Source organism: Astatotilapia calliptera, chromosome 15, assembly GCF_900246225.1.
Source record: "Astatotilapia calliptera chromosome 15, fAstCal1.2, whole genome shotgun sequence".
In the NCBI taxonomy this organism is placed as follows: domain Eukaryota; kingdom Metazoa; phylum Chordata; class Actinopteri; order Cichliformes; family Cichlidae; genus Astatotilapia; species Astatotilapia calliptera.
The window spans coordinates 15,747,257-15,770,226 of NC_039316.1; the positions used below are offsets into that span (position 1 = coordinate 15,747,257).

General features: G+C 39.7%; 1 protein-coding gene across 2 annotated transcripts in view; it reads right to left on the bottom strand.

Annotated features, from left to right (window-relative positions):
• Nucleotides 1–22,970, bottom strand: part of syne2a (spectrin repeat containing, nuclear envelope 2a) — an 88,299-nt gene that overhangs the window by 17,508 nt on the left and 47,821 nt on the right. For both annotated transcript variants that reach the window (XM_026142781.1, XM_026142782.1), the window contains 28 exons: nt 22,527–22,615; nt 22,296–22,440; nt 21,734–21,820; nt 21,017–21,172; nt 19,377–19,577; nt 18,757–18,849; nt 18,261–18,443; nt 17,859–18,029; nt 17,578–17,715; nt 15,937–16,136; nt 13,881–14,013; nt 13,203–13,385; nt 12,537–12,686; nt 11,900–12,070; nt 11,398–11,553; nt 11,150–11,305; nt 10,456–10,626; nt 9,976–10,109; nt 9,620–9,815; nt 8,560–8,742; nt 8,289–8,402; nt 8,048–8,196; nt 7,156–7,303; nt 6,691–6,785; nt 5,727–5,958; nt 4,682–4,879; nt 2,654–2,761; nt 1,274–1,429 (listed from right to left, as the gene is read on the bottom strand). In XM_026142781.1, the coding sequence (XP_025998566.1) occupies nt 1,274–1,429; nt 2,654–2,761; nt 4,682–4,879; nt 5,727–5,958; nt 6,691–6,785; nt 7,156–7,303; nt 8,048–8,196; nt 8,289–8,402; nt 8,560–8,742; nt 9,620–9,815; nt 9,976–10,109; nt 10,456–10,626; nt 11,150–11,305; nt 11,398–11,553; nt 11,900–12,070; nt 12,537–12,686; nt 13,203–13,385; nt 13,881–14,013; nt 15,937–16,136; nt 17,578–17,715; nt 17,859–18,029; nt 18,261–18,443; nt 18,757–18,849; nt 19,377–19,577; nt 21,017–21,172; nt 21,734–21,820; nt 22,296–22,440; nt 22,527–22,615 (4,296 nt within the window). The remainder of the gene's footprint in view (nt 1–1,273; nt 1,430–2,653; nt 2,762–4,681; nt 4,880–5,726; nt 5,959–6,690; nt 6,786–7,155; nt 7,304–8,047; nt 8,197–8,288; nt 8,403–8,559; nt 8,743–9,619; nt 9,816–9,975; nt 10,110–10,455; nt 10,627–11,149; nt 11,306–11,397; nt 11,554–11,899; nt 12,071–12,536; nt 12,687–13,202; nt 13,386–13,880; nt 14,014–15,936; nt 16,137–17,577; nt 17,716–17,858; nt 18,030–18,260; nt 18,444–18,756; nt 18,850–19,376; nt 19,578–21,016; nt 21,173–21,733; nt 21,821–22,295; nt 22,441–22,526; nt 22,616–22,970) is intronic.

Consider the following 22,970-nt stretch of genomic DNA (forward strand, 5'->3'; position numbering starts at 1 on the left):
ATTTTAAAATGAGCCCCGCTTTGGTTTTAATGAACTGGCATCGGAATGGAGGAGAATTTAGGGTGCATTGTGAGCCGCGGTCACCCTGTGAGGACTTAGTGCTTCCCTGGAACAATAGATCCAGTCCCTTGAATCCCCCTTAGCCCAGCCGAGCCATCTGCTCATCAGACCCATTCCGGTGGCTTCCCCCACCTACCACCTGTTAACTATGCAGAGGAAACTGCAGTGGCTCAGATCCACGCCCCCCGGCCATGTCAGGGATGAATACGGATTAAAAATGTTTGGTGTGATCTATCAGCTGAAACTAACAAAAATTCGTTTTAAGACTACTGTCTAGACTTTTCTATATCAAACTAACAAAAACGATTCAGTACAAAAATCACACACACCTAACTGTGAGTGAGTGGTCTTTACTGGAAGAAATCAGATGGCTTTCAGGCAATTACATGATGGTATTGTGCAAAGTTAAGTTTAACTACTTCAGTTTGCATACAGAAAACAAGAGTACTACACACACAATGCATTCCTGGCTGCTGTTGCTATAACCGTGAAACCCAGTAACTCCTGCCAAGACAGGGGCAGGTGGACTATAATTGGGGACTCTATTAGCATGAGCATAAATTAAACCATAATCCCTGACAAAAATGTATAGAGCTTGTCATAACTGTGTGTTTCTCAAGAAAAAGAGTGATTTTGTGCCTAAGCCGAAAGACTTAGTCGCAGGAATTTGAGCCTGTGTGTATACAGCGGAGCTACTTTCTGCAATAATGTAGTTACAGAATTAACCCCCTGTTGTTTTAGACAGCTTCATGTGACTGCTCGTGGTAGCCTGACTTTTTCAAGCTCTCACTTTAAAAAGACTTCTCTTTACTTGGCTGATACGAGCAGAACAAGCTCTGCTGGATACAATCTAAAAACAACCTGTGAGATTCACCAAACTGCAGAGGAAATATTAACAAACAAGTCATTTGGCTTGCAGGGAGGCAAATTGCTGAAAAGGAGACAGATGCAGTTTTCCCTCCATGAACCTGCGCATGCTGGCTCTTTTCTCACACAAATGAGTGTAAGTGTCTGTGTGTGTTTGTGTGCGTGTCTCTGTGTGTGGTGTAAGGCTTTGTGCTGCTGGTCACCGCCAAAACACAGCTGGTAGCAACTTTTCCCTCCTTCTCTCCCCAACCTCTCTTTCTCTCTCTTACCTGTTTCATCTGCAGTCCCTAAGACACACAGTCCCCCCGCTCTCTGTTTACATATAAACTTCTCTGTCAGTTCTCACCTTCATACACAGCTCTTCCCACTGACTGTGGAGTTGCTCCAGCTGCTTCTCCAGCAGAGCCGAGTCACTGGCCGTGACATACTGGGACAGGTCCGTCTTCATGTTGGCCAGTTCCTTCAATCCGATGGCCAAATGCTGCAGAGAGAGCTCAGTCTCCTGCATAACACACACAAGCATGCACACTTGAGCACCCGGTCAGATAGCCATGTACAAGTTGTGTGTGAACACGCTTCTCTCTTTTCGCTCTGACCGTCCAGATTAAAAGGATGTGGACGGGACAGGGGGAGGGTAGAAGGGGTAGAAAGGGGGAGGGGAGTGAAAGCATGGGGATATTAAATAAAGGAGGGGTGGGGGTAAACTCAGGGGTTCTCTGGTGGGATGGGGGTAGCTACTGATGAAATTGAAGTGTTCAGAAACTGGCTAGTTTTCAGACCAGTCCAGAAAACTGCAAATGATTTATTGGGATTTAAATGATAGGTTACTGTCATATAGGTGCCAATGGCATACATAGAGAGATGTCAAATGTTCAGTGTCACAGCAATGACAAAACAGTTTCTGTTCTTCTGTTTCTTTTCAGTAAGTATATTATTTCAGTAAATTACACAATGTCCACTGCTGGCAACCCTCAGTACCTGTTTTTCTGCAGCATGTGGATCTGATTCTGAGAATTAATTTGCAGAGAACGAGGTCCTACTCTGTTAAGACAAAGAGTTTTTCAAAGACTGTTTCCGAAGCAGAGAAGGTGACTGTCCTTGGCGAAAGAAGCCGCAGTACTAAAATGTGAAAACCCTATTATCAGGAATGCAAGTGAAACCCTTGATAGTCCTTGATATATTAAAGCACAAATTGAAATGTATTTTCATGCATTAAAATCTAAATTGAATCTAAACAGAGTTAATCTTCTCTGCACTGACAGAACCAAAGGCCATATTTCTACATATTTGATCTTGATACACTTGTAAATTACAGACTGTGTGTTTTCTAGATAATTTAATGCTTTGGAAAAGTAGCAAACATGCACATTTATTATATATGGAGTTGCATTACTGTTGAAACTTTGTGAAGGCTGATTGCAATAAAACTATAATAAAGCTTAAAAGCTCTTTAACTGCTTTGATGAATAGAGGTAGATTTCATTTGCACAACTGAGTACAAAAGGTTCTATTATGTCTGGAAATCATACAGCATAGCAGCTCATTTTATTATCAAAAATTGCCTTCATTTCTTAAACAGTATGTTATGAAATGTATTTTCACTCCACTGTTAGAAAAGTGGAGCTCTGAAATACCCGCAGCAGTTTTCTACAATTTATATCCCTCTACTTTTCATACATTCACAAACACATGAAAACACATCCTTTACAATATTATATTAAATCACCTGGATAAGAGCGGAGTCCTCCGGTCTTTCACACGTCTGTTGTTTCATCTTTAACTCGTGCATTTCAGACACGATGTTGCTGATTCCATCCTGACACCGAGACCACATCTAGACAAGCAGCGTGACACAGAGCGGTCAGAGATCTCTGGAGTGTGCTTGAAAACACATCAATAAAATGCCTCAGAGAAGACAGGGACAGCTTTAACATGTTAAATTATCAGACACCAAATGTGCCTTCCAAAAATAAATTTAATGAACCTCATAAAAGGAAAAAACTCAGAATGTCATCAGTGTTCTTAGTTTTTTAACAGTCAAGCTTTCAGATGCTGTGATAAATCCTGAGTGAAATTTTTTTTTTAAAATGTTACAAAACCATAGCTCTTTGGGTCCTTAAAAATGTAATATATTATTCTGTATGATGTCTGCAGTAGTCAATTCTGTTTTTCTATCAATCTATGTGTGATCTGACCTTTAAAACGCTGTTCAGAGGGATTTCCCTTGTCCGGGTTGGATCCTGTTGAGCTTAAAGGGGTTAACACAACTTTGCATGACCTCTCTCTGGTCACGAAACCAGTCAGATGTCATAATTAACACAGCTCACCCAACACAAATGTTAGGGTCTGAATATTCTAATAGTCAGAGAGCAAGCACGCTTAGCAGGACTTGACGAAAAATAATGAAAGGGTGTGCTCATGTATCTGTATTTTTAAAGGTATTTTTAAAGGTATTACTTGTAATATAAGATTAGGGTGGTATTTTGTTCGATGTCTGGTCTGTCTAGGTCTTACAGTAAAGCACTGAAGGAATGAAAGGGGCAGACACTGGCAACCAGCTGTCTCTGGATGTGGATCATGGAGAGATTTGAGTCGCTCTTTGATCCCTCTTGGCAGGAGCTCAGTGCCAGGGCAACACACCAGCCTGAGTGTGTGTGCGTGTGTGTATGTATGGGTTGGTTGGGATCAGGTCCTAGATATGGGTCATGCAAAGCAGACACCTCCTACTCCTTTGTTAGTGCACAGACACACTCTTTTTCTTGATTTTCCTGAAGGTGCAGTTTTCTAAATACTCAAAACATATCAGGCAGTGATATAAATGCAGTTTTAAGGTAAAACCTAATATGCTGTCTCTTGATTAAGCTGGAGAGTGGATGGTAAATGTTTATCTTGCCTTTTATATGTGTAGATTTTCTTTCTCACCTACATCTTTCCATGTTATGCAAAATATTTCCTTTGGTGTTGGAGCCTTGATACAACAGTTGAGGCAATACTTGTTCTATTTTAGAGAGCTACAAGTGTATGTTAGGAGTGTGGTAATAAAACGCACTCATTTTTGTTGTTTGTTATTTATTTTTTTAAATTTTACTTCCTGATACTTTCATTTGATCCTTTGGGTTAGGCTTGATTAGTTTAAATCAAATACAGCAGTTCATGCTGTATTAACATGTTGGGTATGATGTGTTGGGTGCCACAATCCAGTATATCAAGCTCAGCCACCAAAGGACACCTTGTGCATAAAACTGGCGAATGTCTTTGACAGAACAGCGAGAAATGATCCAAGTGAATGAGAACGACTTGCTCTGTCAGCGGCTATAAATCTGTGGGTTGGGCCCTCCTGGTGAGGCTATGGAGTAAAACTAAGCTGAATGAATATGATTCATGCAGTGAAAACCAATGGGAAGGAGTTTGCTGTGCTGACCTTTATTTCACCAAAGTTCAACTTATTCTTTATTGTTAATGATTGATAAAAACCTTTCACGTGGGTGGGCTTTTTTTTGTTAAAAGTGACACATGAATCTGTCTCCTGCAGTTCCCTGATGGTAGTGAATTCCCAGGAAATTATGGCAAATTGACCTCTATGTTTTCTGAATTTTCAGCTTTGGGTTTCTTGGGTCTTTCTGAACTGTATAAAGTCTTTTGACTATTAATCAAAACAGTGAGATTCGGATATGGATTTTACTCGTACACTTTTAAATAACTGATGATTCAGATATAGCATAAAAATGCTAAAAATTAAACACAGGCATGTTACCTCAACAGTGGTGTAAAGCATGTCTCTTCTTTCCCTCAGTAGTGATGTGGTTCGTTGCCAGGCTTCATCTATGGCCTGAAACTCTGACTGCAGTCGACTGTAACACTCTGAGTCCTTCATTGTTTCACACAGATGTTTTCCAGCCTTCAGTGTCTGGGTGTACACAGTGGAGTGCTGATCCAGAGACTCTGTGATACACTTTGAAAAAATGTGGGGAGAAATAGTCTTTAGGGTGAAACTTTTGAGTAAAAACATTAAAAACCTAAAATGTTAAGTTAATATAACTGATCTCCCTTTCAAAGCCCTCTTCTCATGCATCTCTGGGACTTCAGCTGCTCTAGATTGAAGTCCCTTTCTGTCCCCTTTTCCTTCGTTCCTCTCTTCCACAGCACACGTCTGCTGTGACCACCAACTGGTCACAGAAGACGGCCGCCCCTCCCTGAGCCTAGTTTTGTTGGAGGTTTCTTCCTGTTAAAAGATCATTTTTTTCTTCCCACTGTTGCCAAAGTGCTTGCTTACAGGGGGTCATTTGATTGTTGGGGTTTTCTCTGTATCATTGCAGGGTCTTTACTTTACAATACAAAGCGCCTTGAGGCAACTATATAAAATAACACTGAGGTTAACTGAATTGAATTGTCTCTGTTGATTCTGGTTTTGAACACATAGACAAATGAGCTAAGCCTGGTGAGTACGGCTGGTTCATCAGCAAAGATTGTGTTGGTTTAGGCAAACAACAACAACTTTTGCATGCTGTCACACAATGGTATGGATTGCCATTCAGACATGTCTTTTGCTGATGTACTCCCGCAGCCATAGGAGGAATTTCTAGTGCACAATCTCGTAAAAAATAACAATGAGCGTTCTCCTGGTAACACGCATGCCCTGATTCAGTGTCTGTGGGTTTGAGAACTGTGAAATCTTCATGAACGTAGCAAATCTCCCCACATTTTTATGGGTGGATTACTTAAACTTCATGGTCAGACTTTATATAGAAAAAAACAAATTTTTTTTCTCACTGCATTGTAAAATACATTTTTATACTGACCTGGTAATCATCGACACAGTTCTGCAGCTGATCCACTGCACAGAGAAAGCGTCCAGTTGGGGGCAGCAAAGAGTCAGCGTCCCTCAACAACTTCCACAGATGTTTCAAACCATTCTTGTAGATTCTCCATTGGTGCAGCTGTTCCTTTGTTAAGGTCCGGCTTTGACCAGCCAGAGCCACGGAGCTGAACCAGCCATTCTTTAAACTGACCACTTGTGCCGTGAGCTCAGATCTGTACAAACCAACAAAATACAATTTCAGTTTTTGTGTGTCATTGGGTCCAAAACAATCACCAAAAAGTAAAACCACATAAACAAATAAAATAAAATGGAGGCGATAAAAACTGTGTTACAGTGTGTCCACATACATACACACATAAAAACAAAAAGCATAAAATTTTACAACTAATGCAGCATAAGGACATCTCTGTCACAGCTGATTTATCTGCAATCTATAAATTACCAACTGCAAAATAAGTGGGATCTTAAAAATGTCTTCCAGCTGTGAGCAGCGGTTCCAGCAGTGAGGGAAAATTCCCTCTGGGTTCTTTCAAAATTCTGAAACCGTTCCAAGCTTCTCAAAGAATTCAAAGATGGATTCAAGGACATCGAGGAAAAATACAGCAGTTGTCTGCCATGCACACACACACAGTAATTTATTTTCAGTCAGTTTAAGACCTCAAAACAACCACCTCTCATTAGTCAAATCACCACCCCCATTTGTCTTTTGCAATGGATCCTTGCAGCTGTATTATTTCCCACACAAATCAAAAGGGTATGCACTCTACAAATATTTTCTTTTATGATTATACTTTGACCATTTAATGTCTCATGTATTTAAAGAAAATTCTACTGATACATTTGTTATTTTATTACACTAGCAACAACAAATAAGCATTTTATGTAAAATAATTATATGCAAAGTATTTACTTCTAAGCCTTTTCTTGACTTATCCATCATTTACCTTTTCTCTCCTGTTTCTTTTTCCATGGATTTGATTGCATCACAGAGAAGATGCTGCAGAAGCTGATGTCCAACAATTATGTCAGCCTGAAGTCTCTGTGGGAGCAGAAAAGAGGGCACAATGTGATTCTTACATCACTCTTTATCTTTTTTTAAATAAACACTGTTTATGATTAAACATTTCAAAAGTGTAATAAAATTGTAATTACATTTCTTGCAGCATTACAGCTTTTCTTCAAAATAACATGAAAATTGCTCCAGTGCTGCAATGCTCTCAGTCTCAGCGATAAATGAAATTACTGGGTCGAGGAGGTCATTAGTTTGGCTTCAAAGTGAATTATCAAATTTTTCAAATAGTTACTTATAGGAGGTATAAAGATGATTATCAACTTTGCTGATTAAAATGAGCTAATAGAGCAGTTTTTACATAGTTTTTATAACTAAAAATGAATAAAACATATTCTACCTGATGGACAATCAGCATCTCTTGAAGGCTTGGATAACTCGGGTTTTTTCTGCACACTGCTTCCTGCTCCAGTTTCTCCTTGATCTGTGTCAATCTTCCACTCTTTTCCTGAAAACTCAGGGAACGCTGGCACTCATCCTGCAGTTCTCTAGGAAAGAAATGTAACATACATCAACATGCAAAGCTTTCTTTTACTACAGCGCAGAAAAAGAACACTCAGTGCATCCATTGTCTCCAGAAAATGACACAATAAGTTATTCCTCAGAAGAATTTGGCAATAGACAACAACACTACAAAAAACACCCCCACCTTCAGTTATGAGGCTTTATGTATCAGGACACAATAAAAATAATCTGGTCCATTGCAGAAATTAAAATTAAGTAACTATAAGTTCAAATTAATATATAACATATATAACATATAACATATATGGCATACACCATATATTACTCATTTAACAAAAATGTAATGAATTGCTGCATTAGTGCTTCCCAACAGACGCGGTGTAATATCTCTTGTTGTTCCTCAGAATCAGAATCTTTTATTGCCATTGTAGCAATCAAACACTGAACAACGAAACTGACGTGCAATTCTTACTTTCACAGTCAAAATAAAAATTAAGTAATTTTAATTTTATTTATTTTTAAAAGTGAGTTAAAATTGATAAAAGATAAAAGAGATTGTATTTAGCTAACCTTTACCCTGATAAGAATTATATTTACTGTGTTATAATATGTAAAACCTAAGAATAGAGGGTACACTTTCTGTTTATGATGATTGAACACTGCTATGTGATACATAAATATCTGAATTTGCCTGAAAAACTGTTAAATGTGCAGACAGCTACACATAGATTACTATCTTTGCTTTCTCGTGAATTGAACTTCCTCACCTGTCTGATGAACGAGTCATGACTTCGACCCACTCCCTGATAAGTACGTGCAGTCTCTCTGACTCCTGTTTGTTAAGATTCACGTGGCCACTCATGTCTCTGATGTCCAGCAATGATGGAAACAGACCACAGAGCTCCTGGAGTACCTGCTGCAAACCCAGGTATATTTGAAACAACTGTAGTTTAAGAGCATTTGTTAATAAAGTGTACAGGGATGTAGACAATAGTGAGTCCGACGAACCTTTACAGAGTCTGTGTTATCTTTGCCGGCCTTTAGTTTCTGCTGTAAGTCCTGCATCTGCTTTTTGAACACCTCCAGTTGGGCGTGAAATAGTTTACGTTGCTCTAAATCCTCCTGCACATTCAAAGAAATGTAACTGAGTATATATAACAGTTTGAGTTTGAGAAAGTGTCCCTCTGCACTCAGTGTGACGATAATAAATTCTCATACGGTGGGAAGCTAGACTGAAAGAAAACTGCACAGGTAAAATATTTCACATAACTTCCCTCACCTCAACACTCCTCTTTTTCTCTGCAATTGCCTTGTTTAGCAACAGGATGCCACGCGACAGCAGTCTGGTTTCTGATCTTATTAAATTTGCAGGTAGTGGTTCTAGCTGGCCAATAAGAGGCTTGGATGCTGCTAAGACATCTCCCATGATGCTTTGCAGCTCTTCAGCAGCACCCTGCAACTTCTGGATAAAAGAACAAAAAACACAAAATTCTGATTTTTCATATTCATATATATCCATGTAGTGTGTTTAATTTTAAGCAGCAGCTTTAACAGAAAAACTTTTTAACCTTTCAAATTGTTTTCATCTAATTTATTTGAGGATTTTTTTTAAAATAAAGCAGAAGATCAGAGCTTCTTTTTCTAACAAAATACACTTTTCTGTGTATTTTGAAGAAGAAAAACCCCAATATTAATAGCACCGCAAAAGCTTTTTGTTAAAAAAAAAAAAGAAAAAGAAAGAATTTCCAAATTAAACACGTAATACTGCATCAGAATTACGCACGAAGAGGGGACATCAGATGTATGAAACCTGAACAGACCACATTGGATATTTCTGCCAGTAAATGCATGCTGCCTGTTCAGTTCCAAGAATAGAGGATCAGTCATTGAGAAAAACATTTAATTAAATTGTGTATGTAATTCGTGTACTCTCTAAACCAATGCCAGGTACAGGATGAGTCAAAGGGGGAATTTGATGGCTCTAAATACTGAGAATGGCAGATATGAAAAATAAGATCTATTAAATCCTAATAAGCTTATTTGCTTGCTCAAGATAACCTTTAATAATCCCAGAAATAGTTTCAATTCAACCACTTAAATTTATTCATGCTTTCAGATATTTGATCTACTCAGTCTTAAGCTACTTTAAAACCTTATGAAACAAATCCAATAACTTGAATTTTTTTATTATTATGACATAAATCACATTGTGGATAACAGTGGGTTTACTGCTAGAACTTCACACACGCATACTGAAGCATTACATAAGCGTATGAGGCAGCTGATTTCTGCTAACAACCTGTTCTGTATAGACAGTCTAGTAACAGCCCTAAACTCACCTTTACTGAGCCATCTATGGCTTGAGTGTTGTGTCCAGCTGAAAGTGATGACCTTGATAGCTCCTCCCACTCATGCTGCAGGTGTTTCTGCTGTGCAGAGCAGCTACAAGAGAGACGAGTGTATTCCTGCCAGACCAAAAGCGTCTCTTCTGTCTTTATGTTTTCCTCCTTTATCTCCTGCACCGTGTTCTGCCACCTGAGAAGGATGCAATGCTTGATTACTTTGCGGCTGTATAGCGCTAACATGCACAAAGTAAGACCATAGTTGCCTGATTTAGTTGACGATGTGTGCAACTGTAACATGTTTAGTTGTTAATTGAAATATTGCTGCGTGCACTGCAACGCAGGCCTCTGACCGTTTTTGTTCTCCTTCCACTTCATCACGTAGTGCCTGTGCCGCTCCATGATGGAGAGACCCTACAAGACTCTGACAGGATTTGTTCACAGCTGCCCAAAGTGCTTCTCCTTTTCCAGCCTCCTCCTGGAGTTGCTGTGGGACATAAAACACATTTCTTTTATATTCCTTCTTACTCTAAACTAAAGCTTAGAGACTGAAAAGCACTGACGGCTTGACATCTGTGAGTGCCTACATCTATTCTAAATCTGTCACAACTAGAATGAGGGGCTTTTAACTTCATATAGCTACAGCTGGTTGGTCAAAAACATTGTTTTTCTAAACTGTTGCTTTAACACTGGCAAATATATAAGGCTTTCAGGAACTGACATGTCAAACTAATTAATATGATAATTGTTAGAATGAAATACAACATGTGATTATTTTTCTTGTAGCTTTGTATGCACACAGTTGGATATAAAGGTTCACCAACAAGGCTTACCAGGAGGAAGTCCACGTATCCCTCTGCCTGCTTCAGCAAGAAGAGAGGAGCTTGTTGATGCTGAAAGGCACAGCGCACCCTGGTGGTGTGCAGAGTCACATCCCTCAGATCTCTGTGGAAACAACTCCACTTTTCCACAACCTGTTGAAGCGCAGGTCTCAGAGCTTTCATCTAGAAAGGCCGCCAGAAACAAGACCATTTATAAAGATAATTTATACTGTAGCTCAGTTCATCTGACATTTGGAATGATTTTTTGAGTACTCCATGCATTCTGTGCAGTTATTGAGCAACTTGTAAGACATATGACTCCACTAAGCACCATGTTTGGCATATGGTGCTGATCAGGGTGAGTTTATCAGAGCTTTGTTTGCTACGTCTGGAAAAAGGGACAGAAAAAAGAATAAACCAAGTGAAAGAGTGGAAGGACATAAAGCCAAAACAATAAACTTGAAAACACTTTGCAGAGGGAAAATGCAAAACTGAGTGATGAGTCAATGTGGGTCTATCATGATAAGTGACCCCTTTGTGTATGGAAGTGTTACTCAAGCATAAAGCAATAACTTTACATGTTGTCCAAGGTGTTTCAGGCCGAAATACTTCTCATCATCTGCTCAGGACAGGATTTACAGCTTATAAAGCTTGTGTTTTAATATGCTGTAATCTAGCACTGAATTATAGTAAGACTGACTTTTACCTCTTGACTAAGATCCCGGCAAGCATGACTGATGCCCTCTGCCTCATTAGAAAAGGCAACATCACATGGGCGCTCCTGTTCCCTTTTATCGTACACATGTGTGGTTTTTAACTCTTGTAGAGCTGCAGCCACTTCCTTCACTCTACCCTCAAGAGCCTGACAAAAAAAAACACATTCTCAGATCAGACCAGAGTGGAGGGGATGATACTCTACAAAAGGCCCTCATCTCTTTGCTCCTGTTACTTTACCTCCCACTCCAGCAGAGCCTTATGAGCCAGAGTTTGGCTGGTGGGCTGTTTCCACTGATTCAGCTGCTTCTTCTGCTGCTCTATCCAGCCGTGGAGACACTGCAAACGCCTCTCCCTTTCTGCACAAGTGCGATGGATCTGCTCAGCGCCACAAATCTGATGAGAGAAAGCCAAACGGTGGATGAATCATGACAAGCAAAAAAGTCATGAAAAGTTATGTCTTTATAGCCGAGTTCGTGTTAAAAAATGTATTTTCTTGTTCCTGTTGCTGTAAAGTAATATAGATTTATGGCCTCTTTGGGGTTCCAGTGCCGATATAAATCACTGATGCAGCACACTATGAACTCACACACATATTTTTTACATAATAGCCTTTTATCAATGTCCAACTTGAAAAATCTGTTTGCATCAATAAAAATATGATAGATGGATAAACATAGAGGTTACAGTTGCATCAGATTAGTAGTAATCTGCCTGTTTTATTAGTTGCTGAGATAGAGACCTGACTTTCTAGCTCTCTCTGAAAGTGCAGCCACTGCAGCCTGGAGGCACCGAGTTCCTCTGCGAACGTTGTACGCTCAGAGCGGACTGCCTGGATGTCTGCCATCTGAGGCCTGGGCTGACACAGGAAATGAAGGAGGAGCTGCCCATTGGTCACAGCAGCTTTGAATGCCTAAAAAAACAACATAAAAAATGAATAAAACTACGCAAACCGAACCAAAAACCATGCTAGATTCTCCCCTGCTTGAATAGACCAACAAATCTGATTTAATGTAGATGCCTCTGTTGTGCCACTTTTTTTAACTTACATTTTTCATACCTTTCAGTCTTTGAAGAATTAAATCAGTACTGTTTTAGTGGTTTAAATTATAGTGCTTTTACTGCAGGATGTGATTCATAGATGTCACTGACATAACAGCAGAAAGAATAAGAGCCATATCGAGGAGAGAACAGTGAAATGCACCCTTTCAAGGAAAAAGCAACGTATAAATTTCAGATGCTCGCTTGTTGATTGTCAAACAAATTGATGGATGGGTTGCGTCAATTCAAAGTAAAGACTGGCACTGAAATAACCTTTCAAATATAACCAATTGAAATAGATGCAGAGGAAAAAGTGAAAACAGAGGTGGTTTAAGTACCTGGAAATTCTGCAGGATTTCAGTGACCTGAGCTGCACTGCTGGCCTTGAGGACTTTTTCTTTCTCCTGGTTCATGCAGTTCTTCATCTGTTTGAGCCAGTCCTCCAGATCAGAGAGAAGCTCCATCGATGGCTGTGCTGCCAGGAGACACTAAAAGGGGAAAAGATAATAAAGAAAGCAGGGAGGTTCACTTTACATGACATATATTCCTAACTTTAGTTAGTTTTTTTAGATTACTTCATATGATTTATCTAACAATGTAATTATATTTTTAAACATCTGCTCCATTACTATCTGACCTTTGTGCACATCCGCATTATTAAATCTTTTTTATCTTCTCTGTGATTGCCAAATTTTTAAACATCAGAATGATTATGAAGCCAAATATCTGGTTCCACTCTCTGGTGATAAATGCTCAGGAGAAATTGAATCGTGGCTGTCTTCTAGATTCATGGTCCTCCCTATCCTCACTCACCCTCATATAGATTTCAGCAGGGTTTAAGGTTGCACTCCCCTAACTGGAGAGGAGTTTTCAGTGCCCAATTATTTTTGAAAACCAACAGTACTTCAATAAATTGGAAACTGGGCCACTATAGAAACCACTAGAAAGGGGCTATTCATCTAACATTCATCTAACAGTTAGGGTCTTTTGAAAACATTCTGCACCTGTTGCAGCTGGTCTTGGGTTTTTGACATGTCAGAGGTCAGCTGGTTCCAGCTGTTCTCTAGTTGGGTAAGCTGAGTTCTCAGTCCAGGGCAGTCAGCCTCCCTCAGCTGGAGGAGCTGAGCAGCATCCTTGGATGCCGAGGTCTTCAGTACAGACATACGTTCCACTTCCATGGAGAAATCCTGGGGACATGTTGAGGTTAACTAATATTAGAAAACAAATCAATATTGTCCAGCAGCCAGTTTAGACCCATATGTCCATCCATTACAAATTTGTGTTAATTTATTTGGACTTTTTGTAGGTGGTGTTTGCCCTTTCTAACTAAAGCTGGGGACAGGATTAAATATTATGTCATGTAAGGAAGCAAATTTTTATTAATTTCTTCATGATCATGTCATAGAATGCAATAAAGGGTTAGGGTTATGGTATCTGCTTATATCAACCTCGTATACCAAAGATTGTAGCGTTCTGTAACATTTTACAAATGCATTTTACGAAGTGCTTGAAAAAGACTTAAACCACAGGAACGATGAGGAATCATTTAATTAAAAAGCAAACTAGTAAGAAAAAGACAGATGTTAGGATGTTAGGGGCAGACTGCAGCGATTCTTTAACTAGGCTGTTATTAATCTTCTTTAGGTCAAAGGCTATTTGATGAGAACACAGAAAAGCCTTACCAGCAGCTTGATGAGATTACTTTGAACACACTCCTGACTCAGGTCAGAGAGATTTACCAGACCTGACAAAGTCTTCAGGTGTTTGTTGGCACCAGCCAGCCATTCACTCACCAAGTCAAAGTTGGAGTGGAATCTGTGGGGAGGATGGAAAAGCACATAGCTCAACCAGTGGGGCAGAACATGACTGTACCTTCATACAGAGTGAGGTAAGGACTTGGGCTTGGATCCACAAGTGATAAATAGGGCTTGTAAATGAGTGGGTTTTTTTTTCTGATGTCTGGGCTGTAGAATACATTCAATGAGAATATAAGGAACTTTCTGTACAACAGATTGTCGAATTGTTGCTGTAGGAACTCATATAGTAATTCTTTGCCTATGTCTGTTTTTCATTTGGCACGTTTTGTGTGGTCTGTGCTTCACTTTTTACTGACTAAGAGCCCAGGCAACATTTCTGAGCATAATTAAAAAAAAAAAACCTAACAACATGAATCCACTAAATGTTCTGTTCAGTCTGTGGAAAGAACATAAGTCACTCAGATATGGATTTCAGGATGCTCCTATAAAGTATGCTACAAAGTTATTTGTTTATATATTCCAGATCATTTTTGCAGGTTGCTAGTTAAAGTGCTGTTAATATTCTTATTAAAAATTGCCATGGCAACTTTTGTGAATCCACTGACAAACATTTGACTAACAGTAATTAGTAGGGATGGGTATCGTTTAGGTTTTATCCGATACCGGTGCCAAATCGGTACTTTTGAAACGGTGCCGTTGCTCAAACGGTGCTCAAACCGGTGCTTAAAGGATGGAGAACACAAAATTGGTCCAAAAACCTCTCATGTTCAGCTGGTTTTTTGTAAAAAGATAACAATGTTAGCCTTTTCTGCAGCTATGGGGCATATATGGTATCACTCTTGGCTGGAAGCAGTGCTTAAACAATGGAAAAAACACAAACTTTATCCAAAAACCTCTCATGTTTAACTGTTTTCCACTTTTTCTTTGGTCATTTTAGCCTTTTTGGCCAGGGTGAAGGGAGTATCTGCCATCAAACAAGAGGACAGCCGCATGTAACTACAACGGCGTTTGCTAGTTCACCTTACTGCATTAATGTAATAACGTGGTTAGCCTACTCAACGTAAATTACACATGAACATTAAGCTACTCACGCAGAGAAGAACGGCTGCTGCTGCATCATCATCCTCATCATTTCTGCTACACTGGCAGGGCTAGGGGCCAGGACTCTCCTCTTCGGGGTTTTTGGGGGATATTGCTAACTCCGGGTCAGATAACAGGCAACCCACACACAGTAGATGCGCTCGGTGTGAGGTCTCGCAGCAAGCTATCATACGGCGCATTTCTCGGCTTTAAAAAAACGCTATGCGTCGCCAGGTGTTTCATCGGATTTGAGGTGTTACCTCCTTTGACAGTATCACAGTATCAGCTTAAAGCACTTGTTGCAGGCTGCTGAGTTTGCATATTTTGCTGTGAAGTACAGCCAGACTTTTGACCGCTTCGCCTTGGGCTATCCTCAGAAACGTAAAATGATTGGCTAGAAGTGTGTCACAGCTCAGGAAAAAAAAGCACCGAAATAAAGCACTGAAATGTGCCATCATAGCACCGGACACCGGTACCCATCCCTAGTAATTAGTGGTTAACTTCACAATCAAATGATGGAACAATGAATCACTGTGGAAAGACCAAAGAAACACACACAATACCTATACTCTAAACATTTCACACAAGGCCATCAGGTTATACCAGGCTTCATTGTAGTTTAGCTTACACACAAATCAATAGAAGACTAAAGACAGCTGGTTGTGAGGCACTTTTTCACATAGTAAAACTGAAAGGTTGTGAAAGAACATCTTGTTAGGGAGGTCTAAGTTCTTTTTAACAACCTTTTAAAAAGCTCATGCTGGGTAGAAAGAGACTTTTGGCAGATATTTGAACAAAGAACAAATGAAGAAAAAAAAATCAGCAACATTTTTCATTCTGTGCAGGCAACAGTTTAAACTTTAGCCAGTAGATAATAAAGATCCCAGTGAGCCTGGATCACCTGATTTGGCTGTCCTGGATGTCTCTGCAGCGCTGAATCTCTTTCTCTGTTCGCCTGTAGGCATTCCTCCAACGCAGCTCCAGAGCGCCGCCTGTCTGATGGGTTGATGCAGCAAGCAGGGGCTCTGCCTGCAGCACCTTACCCTGATCCAGAATTGCTCCTAAAGTGGCTTTGTTGTCATCCAGCTGGACCAGTGTTTGCTAAGTGACAAGGAGACTTATCAGTGCTTATGCTTAGAATATCTGGAAACTCGATCTAATGCTCAAAGAGACACTTTAAAAGTCTGACGTGCAAAAATGATACGTGAAAGAGGTAGAGGACAGAAAATCAACAAGTTAATAGCAGATGCAAAAAAAATCATCTCTCATTCTCAGTGCCAATAAAGCAAAATACCACCTAAGCCTTCACTATGGTTGCAGCTCTCTTTATTTCACAGTTCACTCTTTATTACTGTCACTGTTAGCTTCTATTTTCCCATTTTCCCACCAGTATTTTAGCACCATTCGTTCCTTTGTCCTAAATTGACTCAAGTACCTTGGCTCCTCACTCTGTGTCACATACACACATTACTCATTACGATGTGACTGCAGTGAAGAAAAGAGCTCTCACAAATCCTAAAGAAGCTCATTATTCGGTTTCTGTTTAATTTATTGGGGGATGTATTTTCATCACAGTGATTTCAAGTCATGACGCACAGAGGCAGCTGATGGTACAAAACTATCACTTTAGTAATTAGTCTGTGGTGAAATATGCAGTACCAAATGAGATATAAAATCCTAAATAGATTGATGGTTGCTGTCAGCTTTTAGTTTAAATTAATTCTGAGTGTAAACTGGAGAGTCCTGTCCTACTGCTGCCTGTTCATGAAACAATACAACTTGACATAATGTTCAACTAAGATGAGATAAGATAAGATAAGAAGTACTTTATTTATCCCGAGTGAAATTCTTTTGTCATACACATGCTCAATGCAGCAAGAGAGACAGAGAAGCAGAGGAATACGATATACAATATGTACAAGTATATAGTAATATACAGTAGGATAGTGCAAAATATAATATCAAATAACTGTAACAAGTAACAATATAACTATATCCTGAAAAATAAATAGCTTAGCTATCAGTGCAGGTGATTCTAAAAGTGACATAATATTGTGCAAGTGAATAACAGAGTAGCAGCATATGATGGGGAGATGAAACAAACATTCAATGAAAAACTGTTGGGTGATATTGCACGGTCTGAATGGGAACAGAATAGCTTTGTTATAAATCCTCAGGAAAATCACCTACAGAGCGAGGAAGAGTTGTACAATCTTTTGTACTAACCATCTAACCAACTAACCATCTTTGTAGTTTATTGAGGGGCTTTCTGGAAAATACAGGAGACTAGAGCCCAGGATTCTTATTAAAAGAAGCACTTTCTTCTCTTTCTGTCTTTAAAACATTATAAAAAAGAAACCTTTTATGTTAACGTGAACTGATTTCTGTACGAATAATGAAAATAAACCTATCACACTAAAATGAGAAAACTAGCTCCTAGTGACAAACAAACAGATTAAGCTAAGGAGAAAGAAAAAAAGTAACAAAACAACTCTGACTTAGAGAAGTGAGAACAAATTATGTGAAGTGTGACAGGATGTACCTGGCAGGCATCTAGTCTGTGCTGCACTAACTCCTCCTCATCATCATCTCCCTCAGGCTCCCATCTGCTGATGAAGGCTTCAGACTCATCCAGCACTCTCCCCAATCGACCACAATTATCCTCCCAACGGGTCCATTCCTAGAGCAGAGCCAAATATAAATCCAAACCCCTACTTTGAAATTGAATCTATGAATGCATGTTTTTCCAGGAAAAATGAAACAAAAGTGCACATTTGTGAATGTATAAATTCATATGGCCTTCAGCAAATATGGGCTACAAACCTGAAGTCTCCTTTGAGAAGCCATTTCCTGTTCCAGAGCCTGTTGCTGCAGTGATTTGGCCCTGGCTTCCAGGTGTACCCGTTCATTCTCTTGACACTTGAGTGCTTCTGGCTCATGTTGGGATAGATACTGAACAAAAGCCATCTGGGACCTGAGGACCTGCAGAAGCTTCTATATCACCAAGAGACGAGCAAAGCGATGATCAATTAAATAAATGTGGCAACAAACTGGATGTGATTGAGGTCTAAATACTCGGGTGTCTAATGATTAATTAGTGGAGGTTGTGCTTGCAACATGGGGCTCTTTAAAAACCAGGAGTTTGCTTCATACTCTTGAAGTAATGTACCAAACTTAAATCTGCTCTTTGTCTGTGTTTTGAAGAACTTCCTGAAAGTGAGATACCTTGTGTGTGCAGAGAACAGCTTGAAGTTTGCTGCAGCTGTGAACCTGGCTCATCTTTCTCTCTCTTATGCATTCTTCACCCAGTTCCAGGAGCCGAGTTATCCCCTGAAGCAAGGACCTAGAACTGTGTTGCATCTTGGCCTTTTCCCCTGGACTTTCCCTCAGATGTCTGGCCAGCACACACTGCAGAGATACAGATGAGCAGCAGAATTTAAGAAGAATACCACTAACTTTTAAAATACAGATCCTACATCAGTAGCAACTACTAAGTCAGTGAAATGTAATCAGTTAACTATGGCATCCATATAAACTCAGTAAGCACTAATATGTCTGAATAATTGTCAGCAAACTCATTTGTCTGATATCATAACAACTGCCTGTAATGGATGCTTTTCTGTTATATTACTAGCATTTTAATTAGGCCTTCTCTAGTATTGTAACACTAGTGCTATTAATCATGCACACATACGCAGCAAAGCTGTGCAGCAGTGGTTACCTCCAAACTGGGACCATCCTTTAGATTTGGAAAGCCTTGACTCTGCCCAAGTTCAAACTCGTCCAGAAGACACAGCTGATTGGTGGAGATCTCCTATTGAAAGACACAAATAATATGTTAGCTTAAGTGCTGGAAGAAGTACTGAGGTTCTTCACCAACTCAAAATGACTGCATCACATACTTTACATGCAAACAGCTTGACGCTCGAAGTTTGCTATTAGTAATGAATGCTTGGTGTGTAAAATCTAAGCCTGTATGGTGGAAATTAATCAAATTACAAGAATAAAGCACCACAAAATAGAAACTACCTCAGAAACTATATGATGATTATAGTACTTAGAGTAGGAGTGATTTTACTGACATTTAAAAATACTTATACTAATATTCTGAATATTGAGTTACACTGCATAGCTTACTAAAACATGTCAAAGCCCAGCAGTTTTAGTGACACAGTTTCTGCACAACCACAGACATGTAAAACATGTACTATTCACAGAGTCTGTTGTTTCTGAGTGCTACTGTAGAATTTGGGTTTTGCTGCAAGTAAAAATTGCATATTTGATCTAGTCCTGGGAAAGGATGGGAAAGGGGTCGACAGTGAGCTCTAATTTATTTCAAACCTTGCAAGGGTCCTTAAGGCCTGGATCTTCAATAAGCTGATTGTGGGAGGAGGTCAAGACCAGCTGAGCTGTATGAAGACAATCCTGAAGGCAGGTCAAACAGCTGTAAGCATCTGGTTCTTCCTTTGAAAGTTGAGGCCTGGTTTCTGACACTACTTTACTCATCAGTTCAGAGAGGGTCCCCAGCTCAGCTGATATACACTGCACACAAAAACACAAAAAAGGACAAACCGAAAGTAAAAATTCAACCCTGACATTCAATTTTACAGAGAGACAAAAAAAGATATAATAGTAATGGATAGATTCATTGGCCACTGCAACATCTATTCAAATGCTCCGGAAAGCAAATATCAAATCAGTTCACTCTTTATTACTGTCACCATTAGCTTCTATTTTCCCATTTTCCCACCAGTATTTTAGCACCATTCGTTCCTTTATCCCAGATTGACTCAAGTACCTTGGCTCCTCACTCTGTGTCACATACACACATTACTCCATCAGAAATGGGAAGAATGTGGCATGGTTGCGGTGGCAGACAGGCTGATCTAAAAATTTCAGAAACCGCTAATCTACTGGGTTTTTCCCACACAACCATCTTTAGGGTGTTACGAACTTGTATGTCCATGTGTTTGTTTGTGCAGGTGTTGTGTTTTTTCTATGTTAATTTAGCTGTGCCAGGGCCCTGTTCCGATTGGTGCGTGGATATACTGCCCCGGCGTGAGTGGATCCAGCTGGAGGACCCGCCCATTAAAAGGAGGCTGGAGTGCTACAGCGGGAGAGGTCCTCGCGTTTCTCCTCATCACCCAGCAGTAGTCCTGTGGTAGCCGCTGGCTGCAGTATACGCTTGACAGTTGTGGAAGTGGAGTGGGTAGGGGTGAGCTGCCGTTTCTTTTGATCACCCGTTTTCTCCTGTTTTGAGTTAGTTAAGGAGGTCAGACTCTGTCTTTATTTTTGACTTTGTTTTTGGTAAGGTCAGGGGTGCGGGATTTGTGTAGGTTTGTTTTGTTTATTGTTTTGGCCTTGGCTCACCCTGAAGTGTTGACACTCCCGTTTTGGTTCTCTTTATTCACATTGTAAATAAATCACCTCATATCTAACGGATTTGTTTCGTGTAACTGCTTGGGTCTTGGGGGGGAAGCGAGTGCCTCGCTCATGTTATGGCCTGGCCCTAGACGGGTCGTAACAAGGGTTTAAAGAGAACAGTCAGGAAAAAAAGAAAATATCCAGTGAACAGCAGTTCTGTGGATGAAAATGCCTTGTTGATGCAAGACATCAGAGGAGAATGGCTAGACTGCTTTAATAGATAGGAAAGCAACAGTAGCTCGCATAACCACTTGTTACACACAAAGTATGCAGATTTTGTTGCTGACCATGTCCATCCCTTTATGACTGCAATATACCTATCTATGATGGTAGATACCAGCAGGATAACGTGCCATGCGGCAAAGCTCAAATCATCTCAGACTAGTTTCTTGAACATGACTATGAGTTTGCTGCCCTCAAATGTCACAGTCATTAGCTCTGAATCCATGTGGGATCATACATTGTGGATGTGAAGTACGTGTGTAGCAGCTATGTGAGTAGATATGTGAAGAATAAAGGCAGCTCTGATGGCAAAAGGGAACTAACTGAACAGTCACCTTGTGCTGCAGCAGCCTCAGCTGAGGTTCATCTTCAACCGTGCCACCACAAGTCAACAGAAGGTCAGTCAAAGAATCGAGGCAGAGGAGGACCTGCTGTATAGCCTCGTAAAACTCCTCTTTCACACCTGGATGAGAACCATCAGTGGAGCTCACCTGGGAAAAAGCACAATCATCAGTTTAACTTACCACAGTTTTTTAAAGGTCAGATTCTCTGAATATTTTTGGCTCATTCTTCTTAATTTGGTGATGTTTACTATTTACTACTATGCTATTCCTACATCCCAACCTGTTGATACTAATGTATAAACAGAGTTAGTAGATCTTATATTCCGTACCGAGATGAAAAACTGGACAAATTGTGTCTAGCATGTTATCTGATTGGATTTTGACTTGAATGACATGAAAAACTTTAAATATTTTCTATGAAAAGAACTGTCCTTAAAAATGGTGTTTCATGATTATAAAGACAAAGCTGCCAGGAAATAGCCAGTCAAGCCTTTTGGTAATTGCTTATTTTGTAGCCCTATTTAAAAAAAATCCATCTTTGTGCCTTCATGTGCTTGAAGTACTTTTCAGAAATACATCTGATTATTTCATTGAGCCTCAGTCCTCCATGTTAGTCAGTTATTTGTGAGAGCGCGTACTACCTGTGTATCTAGATCAATATACTTTCAGCAGGAATGCACTTAAAAAGTCTCTTTCTATTATACATACTATTTTTCTTAGCATAGTGATGGCCTCCTGTGTGTGCTGAAGAGCTGCACAAGTAGATCCAATTGACCTCGACGCCTCATCTGGAACCTAAACACAAAGAGAAAACTGAACTTAAGGTTTAACAGCAGGTGAAGGAAAAAGACAGAATGCAACAAGGGTGTAACTGAGCAGGGGCAGGAGTTACATCCCCTGCTTCATCCTTTCATATTCAGTAATATCGGATCCATAATTTTGCTTCCAGTAAAACAAAATCGGGTCTTTTAGCAGCAGAGGGAACGCTCATAATGATATTCTTTTGCTCATTGTGGGTCCTTTTTCATTGTGGAAGACAAGCAGCTTCACAGATATGAAAACAAAATGAGCTTTGGCACGGAGGACAGGATGAAAGGATTGGCGAACCTTGTAACCTGGTTGCTCTGGTAACAGATGTAATGGCTATGTTGGTGACATCCACATTTTAGAAATAATTTTACTTCTATCACCTCACACCTCATGTACATCATGCAGTCTGACTGAATACTACAGATTCAAGCACTGAATGGTTATTTTCCTGTTTTCTTACCTTTTGTCTGTTCTCTGCATCTTCTCTGTTCTGGCTTTGATGGTTCTCCTTAACTTTTTTCAAAGTGGTAATTTTTTCAGTAATCTGGGAATGAAGGTGACTCCACCTTTGGGGCTTGGGGTTAACATTTTCATGTCCAGGCAAACTAGGGACCACAAAAAGTTTATGAGCCTTTGATATGCTGTGTAAAGAGGAGGTCCAAAACTAAAATACTACAACTGGAATTTTTACCTGATCGGCTCAACAGAAAACTGCTGGGATCCTCCCAAAAAACAACTGGTGCTGACTTCAGTTTGCTCCCTCAGTCTATCAAAAACATCCTGTTAAAACAAACAAAAAAGTTATTAATCTGGTAGTTTAAATACTAATTCTGCAAACTTAGTTTGTTTGCCTGTCTATTTGTAAGCAGTCTAGTGTCCACAGTTTTCAAGAGATCCTTTCAAATGTTGTGTGTTGGTCAAGGTCACACCAAATGTAAAAGTAAAAACTTTTTATTATCCACAATTTTTTATAGAAAGTCTCGAAACTTCACAACAATGGATCTTGGGGGACATGAGTTAGCGCCCAATGTCAAAGTTGACTTTGAGTTATTACTCCAAGTAAGATATATATGTATATTTATTGTTAAATTAAATGTCCATGAAACCATTTACTTAGGCTTAAATAACTTTGATC